Raw genomic sequence first — 20582 nt, 5'->3', positions numbered from 1 at the left:
GAGAAGCAGGTATACGTAATAAGAGAGAAGACAGAAAAGTGCAAATATATTTCCATTCCTGTGGTATTGGGGAGAGTGTATGTAGATTAGAGGTAAAACAGGCAGAAGGGTCATGACGTAGGAGCAAGTTTAGTCACGAACTGCGAGTCTGTCCCTCTTCTACCCAGAAGGAGGGGATGGAAGAGCCCAGTCACCCGACCAGTATCGCTTCGACACCCATATTAGAACCCACAAGTAACTAAAGGAACGCTCGGTAGGACATTCAGCGATGACGGGTGAGAAAATGAATGGCACAGGAAAGGGCGGAAAAGAGAAGAGAGGAGAATAAAGCGGACAAAGGAGGGTGGGGGCTGCCCTCTTGCCTGGTCAATCAGATAACACACGATTAGGAAGTAAATTGATTGCTGTGTGAATAGATGATGACAGTCTTGGGCTGCAGTTTCTGATGAGAACGGCCAGGAAGCTAGTAGGGAAAGGGAGAGACTCTGGACACATGACAGACCTTTCAAGTAGGCTCGCATTCTGTGATCTGGTATGGTAGCCTATGGAAGATGGGGGGATCTTCTCAGACGTGTATAGCTATATTCTGTAGAAAAAAAATGTGACCGAATTAAGTAATTTCAAGTTTTGAATAGGGACTATGCTCCCATTATTTATCATACTTCGGTTATCTGCGGTTTACTTGTTTTGTGATTACTCAAAAAAGTGACATGCTGCGAGCGCGATTCAGCAATGTTATTTACTATAAGATTACAATTTTAGAGAGGTGCTAATTAATTAATCATATGCATTTGAGAAGAGTAAAGAAATTATCTAAGTGATTTCAGCACTTCTGTCTCTGCTGCAAAAAGACAGCTAACAAAATAGCATGTGGTTCATGTTTCTTTTAGAAACTGTATGTCAGTTTGCAAACTATTCTCAGAGTTTTTTCCAGGAAGCAAATGAATCCAATGAGCTCTCTAACAGCCCTACATATTCTTGTTTCCACTACCTGAGGAATATTTTCTACAGTCATCGTTTTTCATCACTCGCTCTTTTACAGCAACGACAATTGCAAAAGTGACCTTGCTGTGAACCACATATGTATCTCTAACAGATGTCAGTTGTTGCCTGCTGACGACATGAAAACAACAGACCCCCTATCAACACTACTCAATATAATAACAGAGCTTCACAAAATCAGCGTGTCTCTAGTCAAAGCGGTAAGGACATTCACTTATTATAAGTATCAATATCATCAGTTAGTTTTATGAGCTCAGGCGAACCTTAAAATTGGATAAACCTATGTCATATAGCGTTCTATAAATATTGTTCTCAACCTAACAAACAATTACTGATCTAAAATGTAGAGTTTTTTTGTTATTTATGTTAGCAATCAGAACACTTGAACATTGGAGCCTGGTAATTCTCATGGTCTTAACTTTCTAAAATCATATTATGGCGGAAACCTCTTTTAAATGTCAAGTACACATAAAGTTGTATTACATATGATGTGTGTTTAGAATGATGGGTTATTTGTAGCGGGTGCAGTCATTATAGGACAAGCCAGAGAATAATACGAATCAAAAGAGGTGAGTTGAGTTGGGGGAGGAAGAGAGCAGAAGGTAGAAGGCCCTGTTCTGAATTATAAGTCGTGCAGACCATATACAGCGCTTACAGTGATGCACATGTATTCCCCAACAGGCCAACAGAGACCATACATGTGTTCATAACCACTGAAATTAACCGAGCGAGACATTTGACATTTCCGGTGAAAGTGACTATTGATGCAAGTTGAAACTCATTGAAGGACAGTGCACACTTGTTTTACAGTTGATCTGCATAGCTTACTACTTTCCATGGGAAAAATACACTTCCCTAAACTGTGAAAAAGTAGACCCAAAATAGACTAGCTTATCCCCACTAATCCACACATTATTATTGCTTGGAGAAATGTTTATTGCAGTGTTCTTTGAAGGACCTTCGTTAGTTACGATTTGCTCAAACTAATGAGACATCTCTATGGTTAGATAGACTCCTGCCTAAAAATAAAAAACACATCATCCATTTTAACGGATGATATCTTTGTTCTAATCTATAATACTACATAAACCTCGACCAAACTGATAAATATTGTGCCTCAATCTTCATTAACAGCAATCGAAATCTCTCTGTTAAGGAAAAGTTGATCTTTAACTGTTTAGATATATGGCATTGGCGAACTGACATTTAATTCACTACGGAATCTTATGCAGTTGTCCCAATCAGCACTGCAAAGATAACACAAAAAACACAGAGGACAAAGTAATTGAACAACCTCAACGTTGTTTTACTCTTCTACCTTAAAAGGCAGGATTTAGTGATGAAGAACACAATCACAAATTACTCTTAAAAGAAGCGTCATAGTGATTAAATCCGGACTTCAAATTAATAGTGAGGTTACGAGATTACTCTCAGTGAAATTCTTAAAAGGCAAAAGTAACGCCTGACGTACATTGACTGATTAGAAGCACATTCACACACCGAAAAAAACACAACAGTCTTATTGATGCATCATCAACACTAAAGAGGCCATTGCAAAGCGTCTCACATACTTTTTGACATTTGCTCCCGTTTGGATGGCGTCTCAGTTCTCTTCTTGAGATCTTTGACAGCCCTCCCTACAGATGATCTATTAGAGTCAAAATTCAAAGTCATCTAACTTCTACCTTCCTCGATAGGTGAGCCTCCCCATAAGAAGGATCATCCCATCAGACGGTATAAACATACAAAATGTTTGCCATGTATATATTTTTTTTTAAAAAATGCAGGTTTGAAAAAAAAATGGCTATGTTAAAAGTGCTTTGTGGTATCTTACGCTCAATAATTGTTGAAGTAATGTATTTTTTACGTAACGGAGTACTATAAACAGAGCTAGAACAAAATAACAACCAGTTTGATTTGAAATAACTTTTCCACCGGCAGAACACACCTTAATCATGGATTTTGAGTACGCAAAACAAATGCTACGAGGTGTTACCCTTATCTAGGGGTACCGAGATCTATGAGCGAGCGCAGGGATTCAGCAATCGGAGGTCAAAGCACTTAAGCTCTTTAGACAGAATGTATAATTCCAACTGGAGGAAGGTTGACTTTGAAAGAAGTATAGTCGCCAGCCATCCCCCCAGTTGTCATATCCCTGTAGGATACTCCCTGGTCTGATAGAGATAACCTCTGAGATTGACCCCTGCTTGTCAACCTGTTTAACACTGTGTTCGGATGTGGTGTCGAAGAAGAGTGTCCCTGGCTGCCCACCCTGAGAGAGAGGGCAGTAAGACTGTGATGGGGACTCGTCTTCCCAATCAGCTCTGGCCCTCTTCCTCCGCGGCTCGTAGATGACTTCTGTGGAGTCGATGCGATGTGAATGAAGGTGTCCATGGTCAGGTGATTCTCCAAACAGTCACATGTCACTCATGGTTGCCCCTTTCAGCGATGTGACTGTTTTTAATACTTATGTATTGTATGTTGCTGGATATCCTGGGTCGGACAATACTCCAACCACTGAATACGAATGCAGACTAAGTGTATTGAAATGTGGATGCTGCAACTGCAGAAATGCAACAGAAAGGTTCTCCTTAACCTGCTGACAATGTAGCACTGCTTGAGTATGGTGACCAGAGAGGTGAGTGGACCTGGTGTCCAATATTACAGGTCTACAGATGTTTGGCTCTGATAAGAGGGAATGTTTGTTCTCTGTCTGTGTTCTCAGATATACAGGCTTATTCCATCCTTCTTAGCCATGTCCTTGTGACACCTGGAAACTGCTGTGATCGTGTGCTTTGGTTGTTGGTTAATGGTCATCATGTTTTGGGCAACCATGTAATTACGTTCTGTTTGCATAATTGCTATTATTCAAGGTGAATAATGAATTGTGAATGTGGTGTATGATGATAGATTTTCAATAGGCCTTTTACAAAGCCTTGGATAAATGGAATGTTCTACTTCCATCCATGTTCTGAATAACCTTGTACTTGCCAAGCCTGCACAACTGTCCATTCCAGTTTCCAATGTAATCATTGTAGGATCCTCAGATCTGCAATACAAATGCACAATTCACATGCATAAGCATTTTGATTGAAATTCACCGAGACTGAAATGCATGGAAAGTGAAATGCATTGTACAACTACCATGTCATATACACACTACCGATACTACCATGTCAATACACACGACCAATGATGCGGATGTGCTTCATAACGTATATACATTAAATACTAGTTAACTAGCTCCTATCATTACAAAAAACAATGCTGAATATTTTTTATGAACCATCACATCCACTCAACAACATAGCAGCCATGAATAGCATAATCAGTGTCAGTGAGTGAGGTCAGAAAGTGCAAAACCAGCGGTCTTTGTCTGTCGTGACTAGCTACAACATAGCTGATTTAAACTGCAATTTCACGATTTGACGGCGACAACGGTTAGTGCTGGAGTTTCCGCGCGTCCCAAACAATCTAGTTTTTATCCCAAACTAGTGATTTCAGCGCCCAAAAATAGCCCGCAATTACACACACATTGTTCTGTGTAATTGCTGGCTATTCTTTGGGTGTTGAATCAATAGTTTGCTAATAAACCTCATTGTAGATGTGACGTCGGAGCACCAGTTTGCCCACACTAGTTGCCGCTCAACTCCATCGTAAATCGAGTTTAGTTTAGTCGGCTAGAGCTACAAAACAAGGCATATTGAAACAGCAAGCGTTAGCAAACGTTAGCTAGATAACTTTCATTGTTTTGCTATAAGGGCACACATATAAAGGAACAATAACAATTCTGAGAGACTCATTTAGCAGCCGACTCTTGTGCAATAAACATCTCCCCACAACTAGCCTGGCTTGCCAGCTAACGTTAGCAGTCTTATCTACTGCAGTTACAATCCACAAACCAAGCAATGTTATAATATTAGTATTTAGCTATCTCTTAGTAAGCTATTAAGTTAGCTAACGCTACATTAATTTCCTGTCCTGTCATTTTGCATAACATGTTCAGTATCGGTATATTGTCTGTATGTTGAAAGAGGTCAACTTGTACCTTGTATGCTCCTTACCGGCTTGCATCGATTGCCTATGAAGAAGGTTGGCTGTCAGAAACGCCTCCATTCTTGTTTACATTATCTATGCTCCAACATAGAAATTCACAATGCGGAAATCTTATAGCCAACATCTACGAATTGTGGTATAGGAATACATGCGATCCTCGAGGTTTATAATTTTCGATATCAAAGTCATACGATGCAGGCTGCCTGCTACTAAGGTTGGTTATGTACAAAAAACAAGATTTAAAAACTGTATTTTTACAAAATGGTGTAGTTTCTTGTAGAAAAACAGGACGGTTAGTGAGTTACCTCAATGCAAACGTCTATCTTTGACCACAGGACAATTGACGTTAAAATTCACTCTGTGATAAAGTCAGTGTTCAAAGCCACAAAGGGGTAGAACATATTTCAAACGTGTTATTAGGGGGAGATGGGCGCCTTCATGTCACTATCACAGGTGATTATGTTTTCTGAGCTGTGTGAATGAATTATTGGATTATGCTAAAATAGTTGTAAAAACATATTTTATTAGCCTTCCCTTATGTGGATTGTGATGCTAACACCTCCCCAGTTGATGGAGCACTGGTAAATAATTTTTTTCTGGACCAAAATGCATAGTCACAGCAAATGGATACAGTCACATTAAACAGAGAAAGACAGACAAATACAAACAGAATATGATTGATAGAATATGTCCTTAAACTATAGTGATATAACTTTTAGAAAACCCTAGATTCTACACATGCTTCATGAGTCAGTCGTTTTACAACATTTCTCCAAACTTGAAGGTCACACCAGTATTGCATTGCCATAGATACATAAAAAATGAAGATAAGAGCGTGGTTAGTCTGGTTGCCAAACTGTAGCCTATCATCTGTGTGGCCCAATGATCCAAACCATGTGAGCTGCTGCAGTGACCCAGTTCTCCCAGGCCCACCCACTGCTAGGTCAGCATTCCAGCTGTGCCCTGGGGATCTCTGTACAGCAACAAAGGCAACATCTTTCACCACGACTTACGGAACAGCATATGCTACTTCATTTCTCCACCACAAAGGACTACAAGCTGGAGACAGACAGAATGGGAAGATTGGCACAATTTTGGCTCCCAAGCAATAGCATATGCCACAAAGAGAGAGACGCGTGATAGAAGACAGAGAAGAAAGAAAGGGGATGAAGATAGATGGAGGTCTACATGTGGATAATAACACTCAGGCTCACTCTGACATCTCACGTTAGGTTCTATCAGTGAATGAGTGCCTCCTAACCATCACAATCACCTGCCATCGCTCTCACTGAGCTTTGCATCTGCTTCTGCTTCGCTGTGTTGGTGGCCCTGCTGCTGTTGAAGACTGACTTGGCCACAAATATATTTTATCACTTATTAGCTTAATGTGTCCTCTCTCATAAAATTGAAAAAGCCTATCTCCTGCGCCTAAGGCTTATACCCCATCTCTAACATGTTGTATTATCTACCACATCTAGCTTAGTGTATGAGACTCTCTATAGGCTGGATGTATTTTACTTCATATCTTAGTTGATGATATGGATTAACTTTGCATATTGTTAAGGTTCAAATACATGCTAAATAGGTGTATAGTTGAGAAATTAGGCATGTCTGCACGAGGGAAATTAAGAATGATTTATGTTTGAATTCTTGAACTGTCTTTATTTTTTTTATTAATCCATAAGAAAATCCAACACACACACAAAGCACAATGTACTTATACAGCAACAGGCTCCCATAATCACATTCACACTCTGTGGATTTCAATTAGAGAGAGAGGACATGCAACCTAAAACAGACAGCACCTAGACAACAAGAGCCAGACAGTTACTGTGCTCATAAGTCACTATGGTCTACTGGTCACTATGGTCACTACAGATTTAAAACAATCTAGGCTATATCAAAGCTGCAAGTCATATATCCTGTTATCAGTAAAAATAAATAATAATAAAAAGCTAATAAAACAGAATTGTGATATTGTTGTTATTGATTATAGCCAACATTGTGTACAGAGATAATGATTTCCTTGTAATACAATTGAAAGCTATATGATATGGACTGAAAAGTTCTGAAGTGGTTCTACATTATTTGAAATATTTGAATGAAAACATTGTATTTATCTATTCGCATATAATACTTAAAATGGTAAAACCTATTCGAAATATGCTAGGCCTACCTACGTTCACAATACCACCGTATCAGAAGACCATGGTCCGTGCGTCTGTTGCACTCTGGTGAGGGGACGTCTCTTGTCTGGAAATTGAGTCAGAACGCAGAACACGTAGAACACTGTCCGTTCCAGCCCTGTTCCAGCATTATAACTGGCTGAGAGCATCGCATCCCAGCAGCATAATTTCGTCTGGGCTAAAATATTTATATAGAGGGAACGACCTTCATTTACAACACATTCATTCACGTGAGAGAACTCTGCGAACTTCTCCATTGCCAAGTTAACATTATTTGAAAACAATTGGAAAAGAACAAACAGACATTTTGAAGTTTTGCCCAAAGTTTTATTTTACAATATTGTTTTATCACCATGGCTTTTGATTGCTCTTTCGTGTGGACAGTTGCTCTGAGTCAATGTTTGGAAGATATACTGTAAATGGTGAGTAAAGTATAATTGTATTAATTTATCAAAAATACGTTTGATATTTGAGACTAATTATGAAATAATTATGGAACCACGTTTTGCTTAAGAAGTCTAGCTTTGCTATCTTAATTTTAAAACGCTTAAAACATTCGAAAGTACTTGATTTACATGATTTGTGAATAATAACCATTAACCAAGTTAAACCATAGTTTTTGCTTGCTTGATACTGAGAATTACAGGAGTGCATGGTGCGCATGTGTTACTACGCGGTAATAACATGTAATGAACAGGCAGGAGGCAGGTCTCGAACCCTCGACTTCTACCAGAGGTCCGGCGCGCAATCGACTGTACCGCAAAAGCATGCTCGTGCGGCAGAGTCGATTTCCGCGCTTATAAACCCAGGGTCGTTGCAATATGTATTACGTGCAAACAGTTACTTAATCACTGGTTTGCATATTATGCAGAACTGCATGTTATTCCAAAGTAACTTTATTCTCTCATTTAGGGACGTTAGAATACCTATATATTTACAAAGTAATATGTGAGACTTTATTGTGTGTGTGTGTCAGTATGATAGTCCTAATATACTTTAGGACCAACTCCATCGATTTGTGCAAAAGGTCTCTATTCTCCGTATGAATTGGTGGATTAGATGCTGCTAAAGTTATTGCGTGTGACAGTGAGGTCAGCCAGGTCTGGCTACGGACTGTGCTTGTCCATCTAACCAGTTTGATGTAAAGTAAAGAGAGTCCTGGCTATTGTACAAGTTGCCAGAGCCATAAATCTATATTAGGGCTCTGAAGTGCTATTTGTATTTCCAGTAGGCCATTGTATACATACAAGTATATCTACTTTAAATATGTCAATCATGTATATCAATTATGTAGAAAAACTCAACTAGATGCGTTTTTGTGTGTTGTGTGTGTTTTAGCGGGGATGTGTTGGCTGCAGCAGAGCCAAGAGCAGCGCTGTGACATGATGCTGATGCGTGGAGCAGGGAGGAATGCGCTCCGGGGCCGTCTAGACACGGCCTGGTCTCAACACTAGCTGCCTATCAATGAGGTCAGCCTGCTGGGCTTCCTGGGAATTGTGTCCTGCAAACCCTGCAAAGGTAACAACGCAGCAGAACTTGCAGAATTACTTGCTGTGAACCAACTAACAAAATTACAGTATCATATCCCTATCATTAATACGTTGTTTGCTATTTCTCAAACCATTTGACTAACAGAAGTAGATGCTAGTTCTTGACTCTTGTTATGGCAAACCACCATCGCTGGTAGTGTACCAAAGGTGCCTCTGTCACGCCCTGACCTTAGAGAGCCGTTTTATTCTCTATATTGGTTAGGTCAGGGTGTAATTTGGTGGTCATTCTATGTTTTCCATTTCTTTGTATTTGGCCGAGTGCGGTTCCCAATCAGAGGCAGCTGTCTTTCATTGTCATACTTAGGCAGCCCTTTTTTCCTCCTTCAGTGTGGGATCTTATCTTTGTTTGAGTGCATGTAGTTTGCACGACGAAGCTTTCGTTCGTTGTATTGTTTATTGTTTTTCTGGTGGAACATTTAAATAAAATAATGTACGCCTACCACGCTGCACCTTGGTCCCTTCCGACGACAAACGTTACAGAAGATCCCACCACCAACGGACCAAGCAGCGTGGTCAGGAGGACTGGACCTGGGAGAAATCCTGGATGGAGCAGGACCCTGGAAAGGGGCTGGATTATCGCCGTCCGAAGGAGGAGATAGACAGTGAAAGCGGAACGGCGACATTACGAAGTTAGCTCAACGTAGCAAGCACGAGAGGCAGCCCCCCAAAACATTTGGGGGAGATTGGTGGAGTCAGGGTTCAGACCTGAGCCAACTCCCCGTGCTTACCGTGAGGAGCGTGTGACTGGTCAGGCACCGTATTATGCGGTGATGCGCACAGTGTCCCCAGTGAGCAGCCACAGCCCGGTCGCTCTGTGCAAGCTCCCCGCAGATCCATGCTAGAGTGGGCATTCACCGAAGACGGTTTGTGCCGGCTCAACGCTCATGGCCTCCTGTGCGTTTCTTCGGCCCAGGATATCCTGAGCCAGCTCTACGCACGGTATCCCCAGTTCGCCAGCACAGCCCAGTGCGGCCTGTTCCGGCTCCCCCACTTGCCGTGCTACAGGGGTGATTCAGCCAGATGGCGTTGTGCCAGCTCTGCGCTCCAGACCTCCAGTGCGCCCCCACGGCCCAGCATATCCTGCGCGGCTCTACGCACTATGCATCCAGTTCGCCGTCATAGCCTAGTGCGTCCCTGGCCAGCTCTCCACACTCACCGAGCTAAAGTGAGTATCCAGCCAGGATGTGTTGTAGCAGCTCCACTCACTAGGCTGCCAGTACGTCTCCTCAGTCCGGTGAGACCTGTCTGGTCCACGTACGAAGCCTCCAGCGACGTCCCCAGTCCGGAGCCTCCAGCGACGGTCCCCAGTCCGGAGCCTCCAGAGACGGTCCGGAGTCTTCAGCGATGAGCTGCAGTACGGAGCCTCCAGGCGAGTTCCCAGTCCAGTGCACTCAGCGACATCTGCAGTCCGAGACCTCCAGGCGGGTTCGTCGTTCCAGTCCAGAGCCTCCGGCGACGATCTCGCAGTCCCGGAGCCCCGGGGGTTCCCAGTCCAGAGCCTCCAGCGGGGGTCCCAGTCCAGACCTCCGCGACATCTGCAGTCCGGAGCCTCCAGCGGGGTTCCCAGTCCGAGCCTCCGGCGACGATCTGCAGTCCGGAGCCTCCAGTGGGGGTTCCCAGTCCAGAGCCTCCGGCGACGATCTGCAGTCCGGAGCATCCAGCGGGTTCCCAGTCCAGAGCCTCCGACGACGATCTGCAGTCCGGAGCCTCCAGCGGGGTTCCCAGTCGAGAGCCTCGCGATGATCTGAATCCGGAGCCTCCAGCGGTGGTTCCCAGTTCAGACCTCTGACTGATCCGCGTCGGTTCCTCCGCAACGATCACTGTCCGGAGTCTCCGGCGGATCCACGGTCCGTTCCACAGAAGCGGGATCAGCGTAGGAGCGTGGGGTAACGCCCCGAACCAGAGCCGCCACCGAAGTTAGATGCCCACTGGACTCCCCTAATGGTTCAGGTTTGCGGCCGGGAGTCCGCACCTTTGGGGGGGGTGGTGGTGGTCCGCTGGAGGCTCCGGACTGCAGATCGTCGCCGGAGGCTCTGGACTGGGAACCCCCGCTGGAGGCTCCGGACTGCAGATCGTCGCTGGAGGCTCTGGACTGGGAACTCCCGCTGGAGGCTCCGTACTGCAGCTCATCGCTGAAGACTCCGGACCGTCTCTGGAGGCTCCGGACTGGGGACCGTCGCTGGAGGCTCCGGACTGGGGACCGTCGCTGGAGGCTTCGTACGTGGAGCCAGAACAGGTCTCACCGGACTGAGGAGACGTACTGGCAGCCTAGTGAGTGGAGCTGCTACAACACATCCTGGCTGGATACTCACTTTAGCTCGGTGAGTGTGGAGAGCTGGCACGGGACGCACTAGGCTATGACGGCGAACTGGATGCATAGTGCGTAGAGCCGGCGCAGGATATGCTGGGCCGTGGGGGCGCACTGGAGGTCTGGAGCGCAGAGCTGGCACAACGCATCCTGGCTGAATCACCCCTGTAGCACGGCAAGTGCGGGGAGCCGGAACAGGCCGCACTGGGCTGTGCTGGCGAACTGGGGATACCGTGCGTAGAGCTGGCTCAGGATATCCTGGGCCGAAGAAACGCACAGGAGGCCATGAGCGTTGAGCCGGCACAAACCGTCTTCGGTGAATGCCCACTCTAGCATGGAATCTGCGGGGAGCTTGCACAGAGCGCACCGGGCTGTGGCTGCTCACTGGGGACACTGTGCGCATCACCGCATAATACGGTGCCTGACCAGTCACACGCTCCYCACGGTAAGCACGGGGAGTTGGCTCAGGTCTGAACCCTGACTCCACCAATCTCCCCCCAAAATGTTTTGGGGGGGCTGCCTCTCGTGCTTGCTACGTTGAGCTAACTCCTCGTAATGTCGCCGTTCCGCTTTCACTGCCTCTATCTCCTCCTTCGGACGGCGATAATCCCCAGCCCCTTTCCAGGGTCCTGCTCCATCCAGGATTTCCTCCCAGGTCCAGTCCTCCTGACCACGCTGCTTGGTCCGTTGGTGGTGGGATCTTCTGTAACGTTTGTCGTCGGAAGGAGACCAAGGTGCAGCGTGGTAGGCGTACATTATTTTATTTAAATGTTCCACCAAGAAAAACAATAAACAATACAACGAACGAAAAGCTTCGTCGTGCAAACTACATGCACTCAAACAAAGATAAGATCCCACACTGAAGGAGGAAAAAAGGGCTGCCTAAGTATGACAATGAAAGACAGCTGCCTCTGATTGGGAACCGCACTCGGCCAAATACAAAGAAATGGAAAACATAGAATGCCCACCCCAAATTACACCCTGACCTAACCAAATAGAGAAATAAAACGGCTCTCTAAGGTCAGGGCGTGACAGAGGCACCTTTGGTACACTACCAGCGATGGTGGTTTGCCATAACAAGAGTCAAGAAATCAGCATCTACTTCTGTTAGTCAAATGGTTTGAGAAATAGCAAAACACCCGTATTAATGATAGGGATATGATACTGTAATTTTGTTAGTTGGTTCACAGCAAGTAATTCTGCAAGTTCTGCTGCGTTGTTACCTTTGCAGGGTTTGCAGGACACAATTCCCAGGAAGCCCAGCAGGCTGACCTCATTGATAGGCAGACTAGTGTTGGACCAGGCCGTGTCTAGACGGCCCCCGGAGCAGCATTCCTCCCTGCTGACCCCACGCATCAGCATCATGTCACAGCGCTGCTCTTGGCTCTGCTGCAGCCAACACATCCCCGCTAAACACACCACAACAAACACAAGAACGCATCTAGTTGAAGTTTTTCTACATAATTGATATACATGATTGACATATTTAAAGTAGATATACTTTGATGTATACAATGGCCTACTGGAAATACAAATAGCCCACTTCAGAGCCCTAATATAGATTTATGGCTCTGGCCCACTTGTACAATAGCCAGGACTCTCTTTACTTTACATCAAACTGGGTTGAATGGACCAGACCAGTCCGTAGCCAGACCTGGCTGACCTCACTGTCCACACGCAATACACTTTAGCAGCATCTAATCCACCAATTCATACAGGAGAATAGAGACCTTTTGCACAATCGTGGAGTTGGTCCTAAAGGTTTTAGGACTCATTACTGCCACAACCCATAAAGTCTCACATATTACTTTGTAATATATAAGGTATTCTAACGTCCCTAAATGAGAGAATAAAGTTACTTTGGAATAAACATGCAGTTCTGCATACTAATGCAAACCAGTGATTAAGTAACTGTTTGCACGTAATACATATTGCAACGACCCTGGGTTTATAAGCGCGGAAATCGACTCTGCCGCACGAGCATGCTTTTGCGGTACAGTCGATTGCGCGCCGGACCTCTGGCTAGAAGGTCGAGGGTTCGAGACCTGCTCCCTGCCTGTTTCATTACATGTTATTACGCCGTAGTAACACAATGCGCACCTGCACTCTGTAATTCTCAGTATCAAGCAAGCAAAAACTATGGTTTAACTTGGTTAATGGTTATTATTCACAAATCATGTAAATCAAGTACTTTCGAATGTTTTAAGCGTTTTAAATTAAGATAGCAAAGCTAGACTTCTTAAAGCAAAACGTGGTTCCATAATTATTTCATAATTAGTCTACATATCAAACGTAATTTTTGATAAATTAAATACAATTATACTTTACTCACCATTTACAGTATATCTTCCAAACATTTGACTCAGAGCAACTGTCACACCGAAAAGAGCAATCAAAAAGCCCATGGTGATAAAACAAATAATTGTAAAATAAAACTTTGGGCAAAACTTTCAAAATGTCTGTTTGTTCTTTTCCAAATGTTTTCAAATAATGTTAACTTGGCAATGGAGAAGTTCGCAGAGTTCTCTCACGTGAATGAATGTGTTGTAAATGAAGGTCGTTCCCCTCTATATAAATATTTAGCCCAGACGAAATTATGCTGCTGGGATGGGCGATGCTCTCAGCCAGTTATAATGCTGGAACAGGGCTGGAACGGACAGTGTTCTACGTGTTCTGCGTTCTGACTCAATTTCCAGACAAGAGACGTCCCCTCACCAGAGTGCAACAGACGCAACTGGACCATGCGTCTTCTGAATACGGTGGTATTGTGAACGTAGAGTAGGCCTAGCATATTTCGAATAGGTTTTACCATTTTAAAGTATTATATGCGAATAGATAATAACAATGTTTTCATTCAAATATTTCAAATAATGTAGAACCACTTCAGAACTTTTCAGTCCATATCATATAGCTTTCAATTGTATTACAAGGAAATCATTATCTCTGTACACAATGTTGGCTATAATCAATAACAACAATATCACAATTCTGTTTTATTAGCTTTTTATTATTATTTATTTTTACTGATAACAGGATATATGACTTGCAGCTTTGATATAGCCTAGATTGTTTTAAATCTGTAGTGACCATAGTGACCATAGTGACTTATGAAGCACAGTAACTTGTCTGGCTCTGTTGTCTAGGTGCTGTCTGTTTTAGGTTGCATGTCCTCTCCTCCTAATTGAAATCCACAGAGTGTGAGATGTGATTATGGGAGACTGTTGCTGTATAAGTACATTGTGCTTTGTGGATGTGTGTTAGACTTTTCTTATGGATTAATTAACAAAAAAATAAAGAACAGTTCAAGAATTCAAAACATCAATCATTCTTAATTTCCCTCAGTGCAGACATGCCTAATTTCCTCAACTATACACACTATTATAGCAATGTATTTGAACCTTAACAATATGCAAAGTTAATCCATATCATCAACTAAGATATGAAGTAAAATACATCCAGCCTATAGAGAGTCTCAATACCACTAAGCTAGATGTGGTTAGATAAATACCAACATGTTAGAGATGGGGTATAAGCCTTTAGGCGAGCCAGGAGATAGGCTTTTTCAATTTTTATGAGAGAGGACACATTAAAGCTAATAAGTGATAAAATATATTTGTGGCCCCAAGTCAGTCTTCAACAGCAGCAGGGCCACCAACACAGCGAAGCAGAAGCAGATGCAAAGCATCAGTGAGAGCGATGGCAGGTGATTGTGATGGTTAGGAGGCACTCATTTCACTGATAGAACCCCTACGTGAGAATGTCAGAGTGAGCCTGAGTGTTATTTCATCCACATGTAGACCTCCATCTATCTTCCATCCCCTTTCTTTCTCTTGTCCTCTATCACCGCCTCTCTTCTGTGGCATATGCTATTGCTTGGGAGCCAAAATTGTGCCAATCTTCCCATCTGTCTGTCTCCAGCTTGTAGTCCCTTTGGTGGTGGAGAAAATGAAAGTAGCATATGCTGTTTCCGTAAGTCGTGGTGAAAGATGTTGCCTTCTGTTGCTGTACAGAGATCCCCAGGGCACAGCTGGAATGCTGACCCTGCAGTGGGTGGGCTGGAGAACTGGGTCACTGCAGCAGCTCACATGGTTTGGATCATTGGGCCACACAGATGAATAGGCTACRGTTTGGCAACCCAGACTAACCACGTCTTATCTCTATTATTTATGTATCTATGGCAATGCAATACTGGTGTGACCTTTCAAGTTGGAGAAATGTTGTAAAACGACATGACTATGAAGCATGTGTAGAATCTAGGGTTTTCTAAAAGTTATATCACTATAGTTTAAGGACATATTCTATCAATCATATTCTGTTTGTATTTGTCTGTCTTTCTCTGTTTAATGTGCCACTGTATCATTGCTGTGACTATGCATTTGGTCCAGAAAAAAATTATTTACCAGTGCTGCCATCAACTGGGGAGTGTTAGCATCACATCCACATAAGGGAAGGCTAATAAAATATGTTTTTATAACTATTAGCATAATCCAATAATTCATTCACACAGCCTCAGAAACAATAATCACCTGTGATAGTGACATGACAGGGCCCATCTCCCCCTAATAAACAACGTTTGAAATATGTTCTACCCTTTTGTGGCTTTGAGACACTGACTTTAATCACAGARTGAAATTTTAACGTCAATTGTCCTGTGGTCAAAGATAGACGTTTGCATTGAGGTCAACTCACTGAAACCGTCCTGTTTCTACAAGAAACTACACATTTTGTAAAAATACAGTTTTTAAATCTTGTTTTTTGTACCATAACCAACCTTAGTAGCAGGCAGCCTGCATCGTATGACTTTGATATCGAAAATTATAACCCCTCGGAGGATCGCATGTATTCCTATACCACAATTCGTAGATGTTGCTATAGATTTCCGCATTGTGAATTTCTATGTTTGGAGCATAGATAATGTAAACAAGATGGAGGCGTTTCTGACAGCCAACCCTTCTTCATAGGCAATCGATGACACCGGTAAAGGAGCATACAAGGTACAGTTGACCTCTTTCAACATACAGACAATATACCCCATACCTGAACATGTTATGCAAAATGACAGGACAGGAAATTAATGTAGCGTTAGCTAACTTAATAGCTTACTAAGAGATAGCTAAATACTAATACTATAACATTGCTTGGTTTGTGGATGTAACTGCAGTAGATAAGATAGCTAACGTTAGCTGGCAAGCAGGCTAGTTGGGGAGATGTTTATTGCACAAGAGTCGGCTGCTACAATGAGTCTTCTCAGAATTGTTATTGTTCCTTTATATGTGTGCCCTTATAGCAAAACAATGAAAGTTATCTAGCTAACGTTTGCTAACCTTGCTGTTTCAATATGCTTTGTTTTGTAGCTCTAGCCGACTAAACTAAACTCGATTTACGATGGAGTTGAGCGGCAACTAGTGTGGGCAAACTGGTGCTCCGACGTCACATCTACAATGAAGGTTTTATTACAAACTATTGATTTCAACACCCAAAGAATAGCCAGCAATTACACAGAACAATGTCGTGTGTAATTGCGGGCTATTCTTTGGGCGCTGAAATCACTAGTTTGGGATAAAAACTAGATTGTTTGGGACGCGGGAACTCCAGCACTAACCGTTGTCGCCGCTCAAATCGTGAAATTGAGTTTAATCAGCTATGTTGTAGCTAGTCACGACAGACAAAGACCGCTGGTTTGCACTTTCTGACCTCACTCACTGACACTGATTATGCTATTCATGGCCTGCTATGTTGTTGAGTGGATGTGATGTTCATAAAAAATATTCAGCATTGTTTTTTGTAATGATAGGAGCTAGTTAACTAGTATTTAAATGTATACCGTTATGATAGCACATCCGCATCATTGGTCGTGTGTATTGACATGGTAGTATCGTAGTKTGTATAGACATGGTAGTGTACAAATGCATTTCCACTTTCCATGCATTTCAGTCTCGTGAATTTCATCAAAATGCTTATGCATGTGATTGTGCATTTGTATTGCAGATCTGAGGATCCCTACAATGATTCATTGAAACTGGATGGACAGTTGTGCAGGCTTGGCAAGTACCCAGGATTTATTCAGAACATGGATGGAAGTAGAACATTCCATTATCCAAGCTTTGTAAAAGGCCTCATTGAAAATCTATCATCATACACCACATTCACAATTCATTATTACACTTGAATAATAGCAATTATGCAAACAGAACGTAATTACATGGTTTGCCCAAAACATGATGACATTAACCAACAACCAAAGCACACATCACAGCAGTTTCCAGGTGTCACAAGGACATGGCTAAGAAGGATGGAATAAGCCTGTATCATCTGAGAACACAGACAGAGAACCAAACATTCCCTCTTATCAGAGCCAAACTCTGTAGACCTGTAATATTGGACACCAGGTCCACTCACCTCTCTGGTCACCATACTCAAGCAGTGCTACATTGTCAGCAGGTTAAGGAGAACCTTCTGTTGCATTTCTGCAGTTGCAGCATCCCACATTTCAATACATTAGTCTGCATTCGTATTCAGTGTTGGAGTATTGTCCGACCCAGGATATCCAGAAACATACAATACATAAGTATTAAAAACAGTCACATCGCTGAAAGGGGCAACCATGAGTGACATGGACTGTTTGGAGAATCACCTGACCATGGACACCTTCATCCATCGCATCGACTCCACAGAAGTCATCTACGAGCCGCGGAGGAAGAGGGCCAAGCTGATTGGGAAGTACCTGATGGGAGACCTGCTAGGGGAGGGCTCCTATGGGAAGGTGAAGGAGATGCTGGACTCTGAGACACTCTGTAGGAGGGCTGTCAAGATCCTCAAGAAGAAGAAACTGAGACGCATCCCAAACGGGGAGCAAAATGTCAAAAAGTATGTGAGACGCTTTGCAATGGTCTTTAGTGTTGATAGATGCATAATAGACTAGTTGTGTTTTTTTGGTGTGTGAATGTGCTTCTAATCAGTGCATGTACCTCAGGCGTTACTTTGCCTTTTAAGAATCACTGAGAGTAATATTAACCACTATTAATTGAAGTGATTAAGTTGAGCTTTTTAAGAGTAATTATGGTTTTCTCACTAAATCCTGCCTTTAGAGGGTCAGAAGATAAAACAACGTTGAGGTTGTTCAAATTACTTTGTCCCTCTGTGTTTTTTGTTGTTATCAGTGCTGATGAAACTGCATAATGATTCCGTAGTGAAATTAATTCAGTTTTCCCAATGCCATATATCTAAACAGTTAAAAAACAACTTTTCCTTACAGAGAGATTCAGCTGTTAAGAAGATTGAGGCACAATAATATTATCCAGTTGGTCGAGGTTTTGTATAATGAGGAGAAGCAAAAGATATATCCTTTAAAAATGATGAATGTGTTTTTATTCTTTAGCAGGAGTCTATCTAAACCATAGAGATGTCTCATTAGTTGTACAAATCGTACTAACGAAGCCTTCAAAACACTGCATAACATTTTTCCAAGCATAATAATGTGTGGATAGTGGGATAAGCTAGTCTATTTTGGGGCTACTTTTCTCACAGTTAGGGAATTATTTTTTCCCCATGGAACAGTAGAGTAAGCTATGCAGWTCAACTGTAAAGACAAGTGTGCACTGTCCTTCAAATGAGTTTCAATGCACCAATAGTCACTTTCACCGGAAATGTCATGTTGCTGTAATTCAGTGGTATGACCACATGAGGTCTCTGTTGGCCTGTTGGGGGAATACGGCAACATGAAGCTCAGTATTAGATGGACTAACTAACTTCACAAGGCCTTTACCTTCTGCTCTCTTCCTCCCCCCAACTCACTCACTCTTTGATTCTAATAATCTCTGGCTTGTCCTTAGAAGTCTGCCGCTCTACACCACATAAAACACTCATTACCCTTTGTGTCTGACATTAAAAGGGTCTCCCCAATTGATTTAGTACAGTTAAGACCATGAATTCAGCCAATGTTCAGTCAGGTAAAAAATACAAATAAATTACATTTTAGATCACGTAATTGTTGAGGTGAGAACATATTATAGGAAGTTATGACATGGTTTTCATTTTAGTTGCTGAGTCATACTAGCTAGATTGACTTAATGGAATGTCTCCGCTTTGACTAGAGACACGTGTTTGTGAACGCTCTGTTTATAATTTAGTGTGAAGGGGTCTGTTCTTTTCATCCGCGGCATGCTCTGTTGGAACATTGTGGTTCACAGGTCACTTTGCATTGCGGCTGTAAAAGAGCAGTGATGAAAAACGTGACTGAGATATTTGTGTGGAACACAAATATGTTAAGGGCGTGAGAGCTCTGGCTTCTGCTTCTAAAAAACTCTGAGAATAGTTGCAAACTGAACATCACAGTTTCTAAAAGCAACACTGAACCACATGTTTTTGTTACCTGTCTTTTTGCACAGAGACAGAAGTGTGAATACGTAGAATTCTACCTTTAAAAACATAAATCATTTGCCTCTCAAAAATGTTCTTTCCGCCCGCCCGGCCACCCCGTCTGAAAGCCCACGGCTCCTACGTCAGATGGGCCCAGCAGTGGTGAGTGCTCCTTCAGCCCCGTCTGACTGCAGCCCAGCTGCATCATCTATTCACTCAATTTACTCCTAATGTGTGTTACTGATTGAACCGGCAATGAGGGCAGCCCCCCTCTCCCTTCCCTTTTCCTCTCTCCCGCTCCTTCCTGTGCATTTCTCACCGGTCATGTGAAGTCCCTCCAGCGGTTAGTTAATGGGGGTTCTAATATGGGTGTGAAGCGCATACTGTGGGCTGACTGGGCTCCCCCCCCTCCTTGGGAGAGAGGGACACTGACGCAGTCGTGACTAACTGGCTCCTACTGTCATAGACCTGCCTGTTTACCCAACYAACCAACCCTCCCCAATCCAACAGGATGGAAATATCCCCACCTTTCATGTCTCTCTCCTCCCTGCTCTCCTTCCTCTCTGGCTGGGGCTGCTGGCTAGATAAGTGCCTTCTATAAGTGACCCTGAGAACTGTGACTACAGAATTTAGTATTGTTTTGACATTCAATTTCACAATCCATTTGTACACTTTCATTGTCTCATCTTCGGTCCATTCAGGAAGATCAATTTATTCTCAAGGACAAATTGTATTTTTCCAGAGTTCTCTTGGATTGACGATATTTTGTGTGTCTAGCTAGTTTGATGGATTAGTGACTAGTCAGTCAACCACATATTGATCAGTAATGTAGACAGGATTCAAGGTCATTTGTGTTGAATTAATACAGATCCTTTGGTGATGAAGATATAGTACTTTCGTTTTGATACCTTGCTAGGTTACCAGTATGAAACAATTGCCACCTTGTCTCTTTTCCTTGACTCTGCTTACGTATATGGTGATGGAATATTGTGTATGTGGAATGCAGGAGATGTTGGACAGTGTTGATGAGAAAAGGTTTCCAGTTTTTCAAGCTCATGGGTATGTTTATCTTTCATCTCAATTCAATAATTGTAGATATGTGGCTTGAAGATATTTGACCAA

The 20582-nt window shown here is 42.9% G+C and overlaps 2 protein-coding genes across 6 annotated transcripts in view; one reads left to right on the top strand and one right to left on the bottom strand.

Annotated features, from left to right (window-relative positions):
- LOC111952708 (follistatin-related protein 3-like) overlaps positions 1 to 13699 on the bottom strand; it is a 33498-nt gene extending 19799 nt beyond the window's left edge. Inside the window, exons 1-2 of one of the 2 annotated variants that reach the window (XM_070435159.1) lie at positions 13435 to 13699; positions 12326 to 12511 (exon numbers count right to left, since the gene is read on the bottom strand). In XM_070435159.1, the coding sequence (XP_070291260.1) occupies positions 12326 to 12511; positions 13435 to 13507 (259 nt within the window). In that variant the 5' untranslated portion in view covers positions 13508 to 13699. The remainder of the gene's footprint in view (positions 1 to 12325; positions 12512 to 13434) is intronic. The other variant, XM_070435158.1, reaches the window with a different exon arrangement.
- Positions 13700 to 15786: 2087 nt separating this feature from the next.
- Positions 15787 to 20582, top strand: part of LOC111952830 (serine/threonine-protein kinase STK11) — a 42985-nt gene continuing 38189 nt past the window's right edge. For 3 of the 4 annotated variants that reach the window (XM_023971760.2, XM_023971759.2, XM_023971761.2), the window contains exons 1-4: positions 15787 to 16096; positions 17091 to 17969; positions 18358 to 18441; positions 20430 to 20519. In XM_023971760.2, the coding sequence (XP_023827528.1) occupies positions 17707 to 17969; positions 18358 to 18441; positions 20430 to 20519 (437 nt within the window). In that variant the 5' untranslated portion in view covers positions 15787 to 16096; positions 17091 to 17706. The remainder of the gene's footprint in view (positions 16097 to 17090; positions 17970 to 18357; positions 18442 to 20429; positions 20520 to 20582) is intronic. The other variant, XM_023971763.2, reaches the window with a different exon arrangement.

This window comes from Salvelinus sp. IW2-2015, linkage group LG26 (genome assembly GCF_002910315.2).
Source record: "Salvelinus sp. IW2-2015 linkage group LG26, ASM291031v2, whole genome shotgun sequence".
NCBI classification, from domain to species: domain Eukaryota; kingdom Metazoa; phylum Chordata; class Actinopteri; order Salmoniformes; family Salmonidae; genus Salvelinus; species Salvelinus sp. IW2-2015.
The sequence above is the reverse complement of the archived record's forward strand: the minus strand, read 5'-3'. Positions and strand labels throughout refer to the sequence as shown.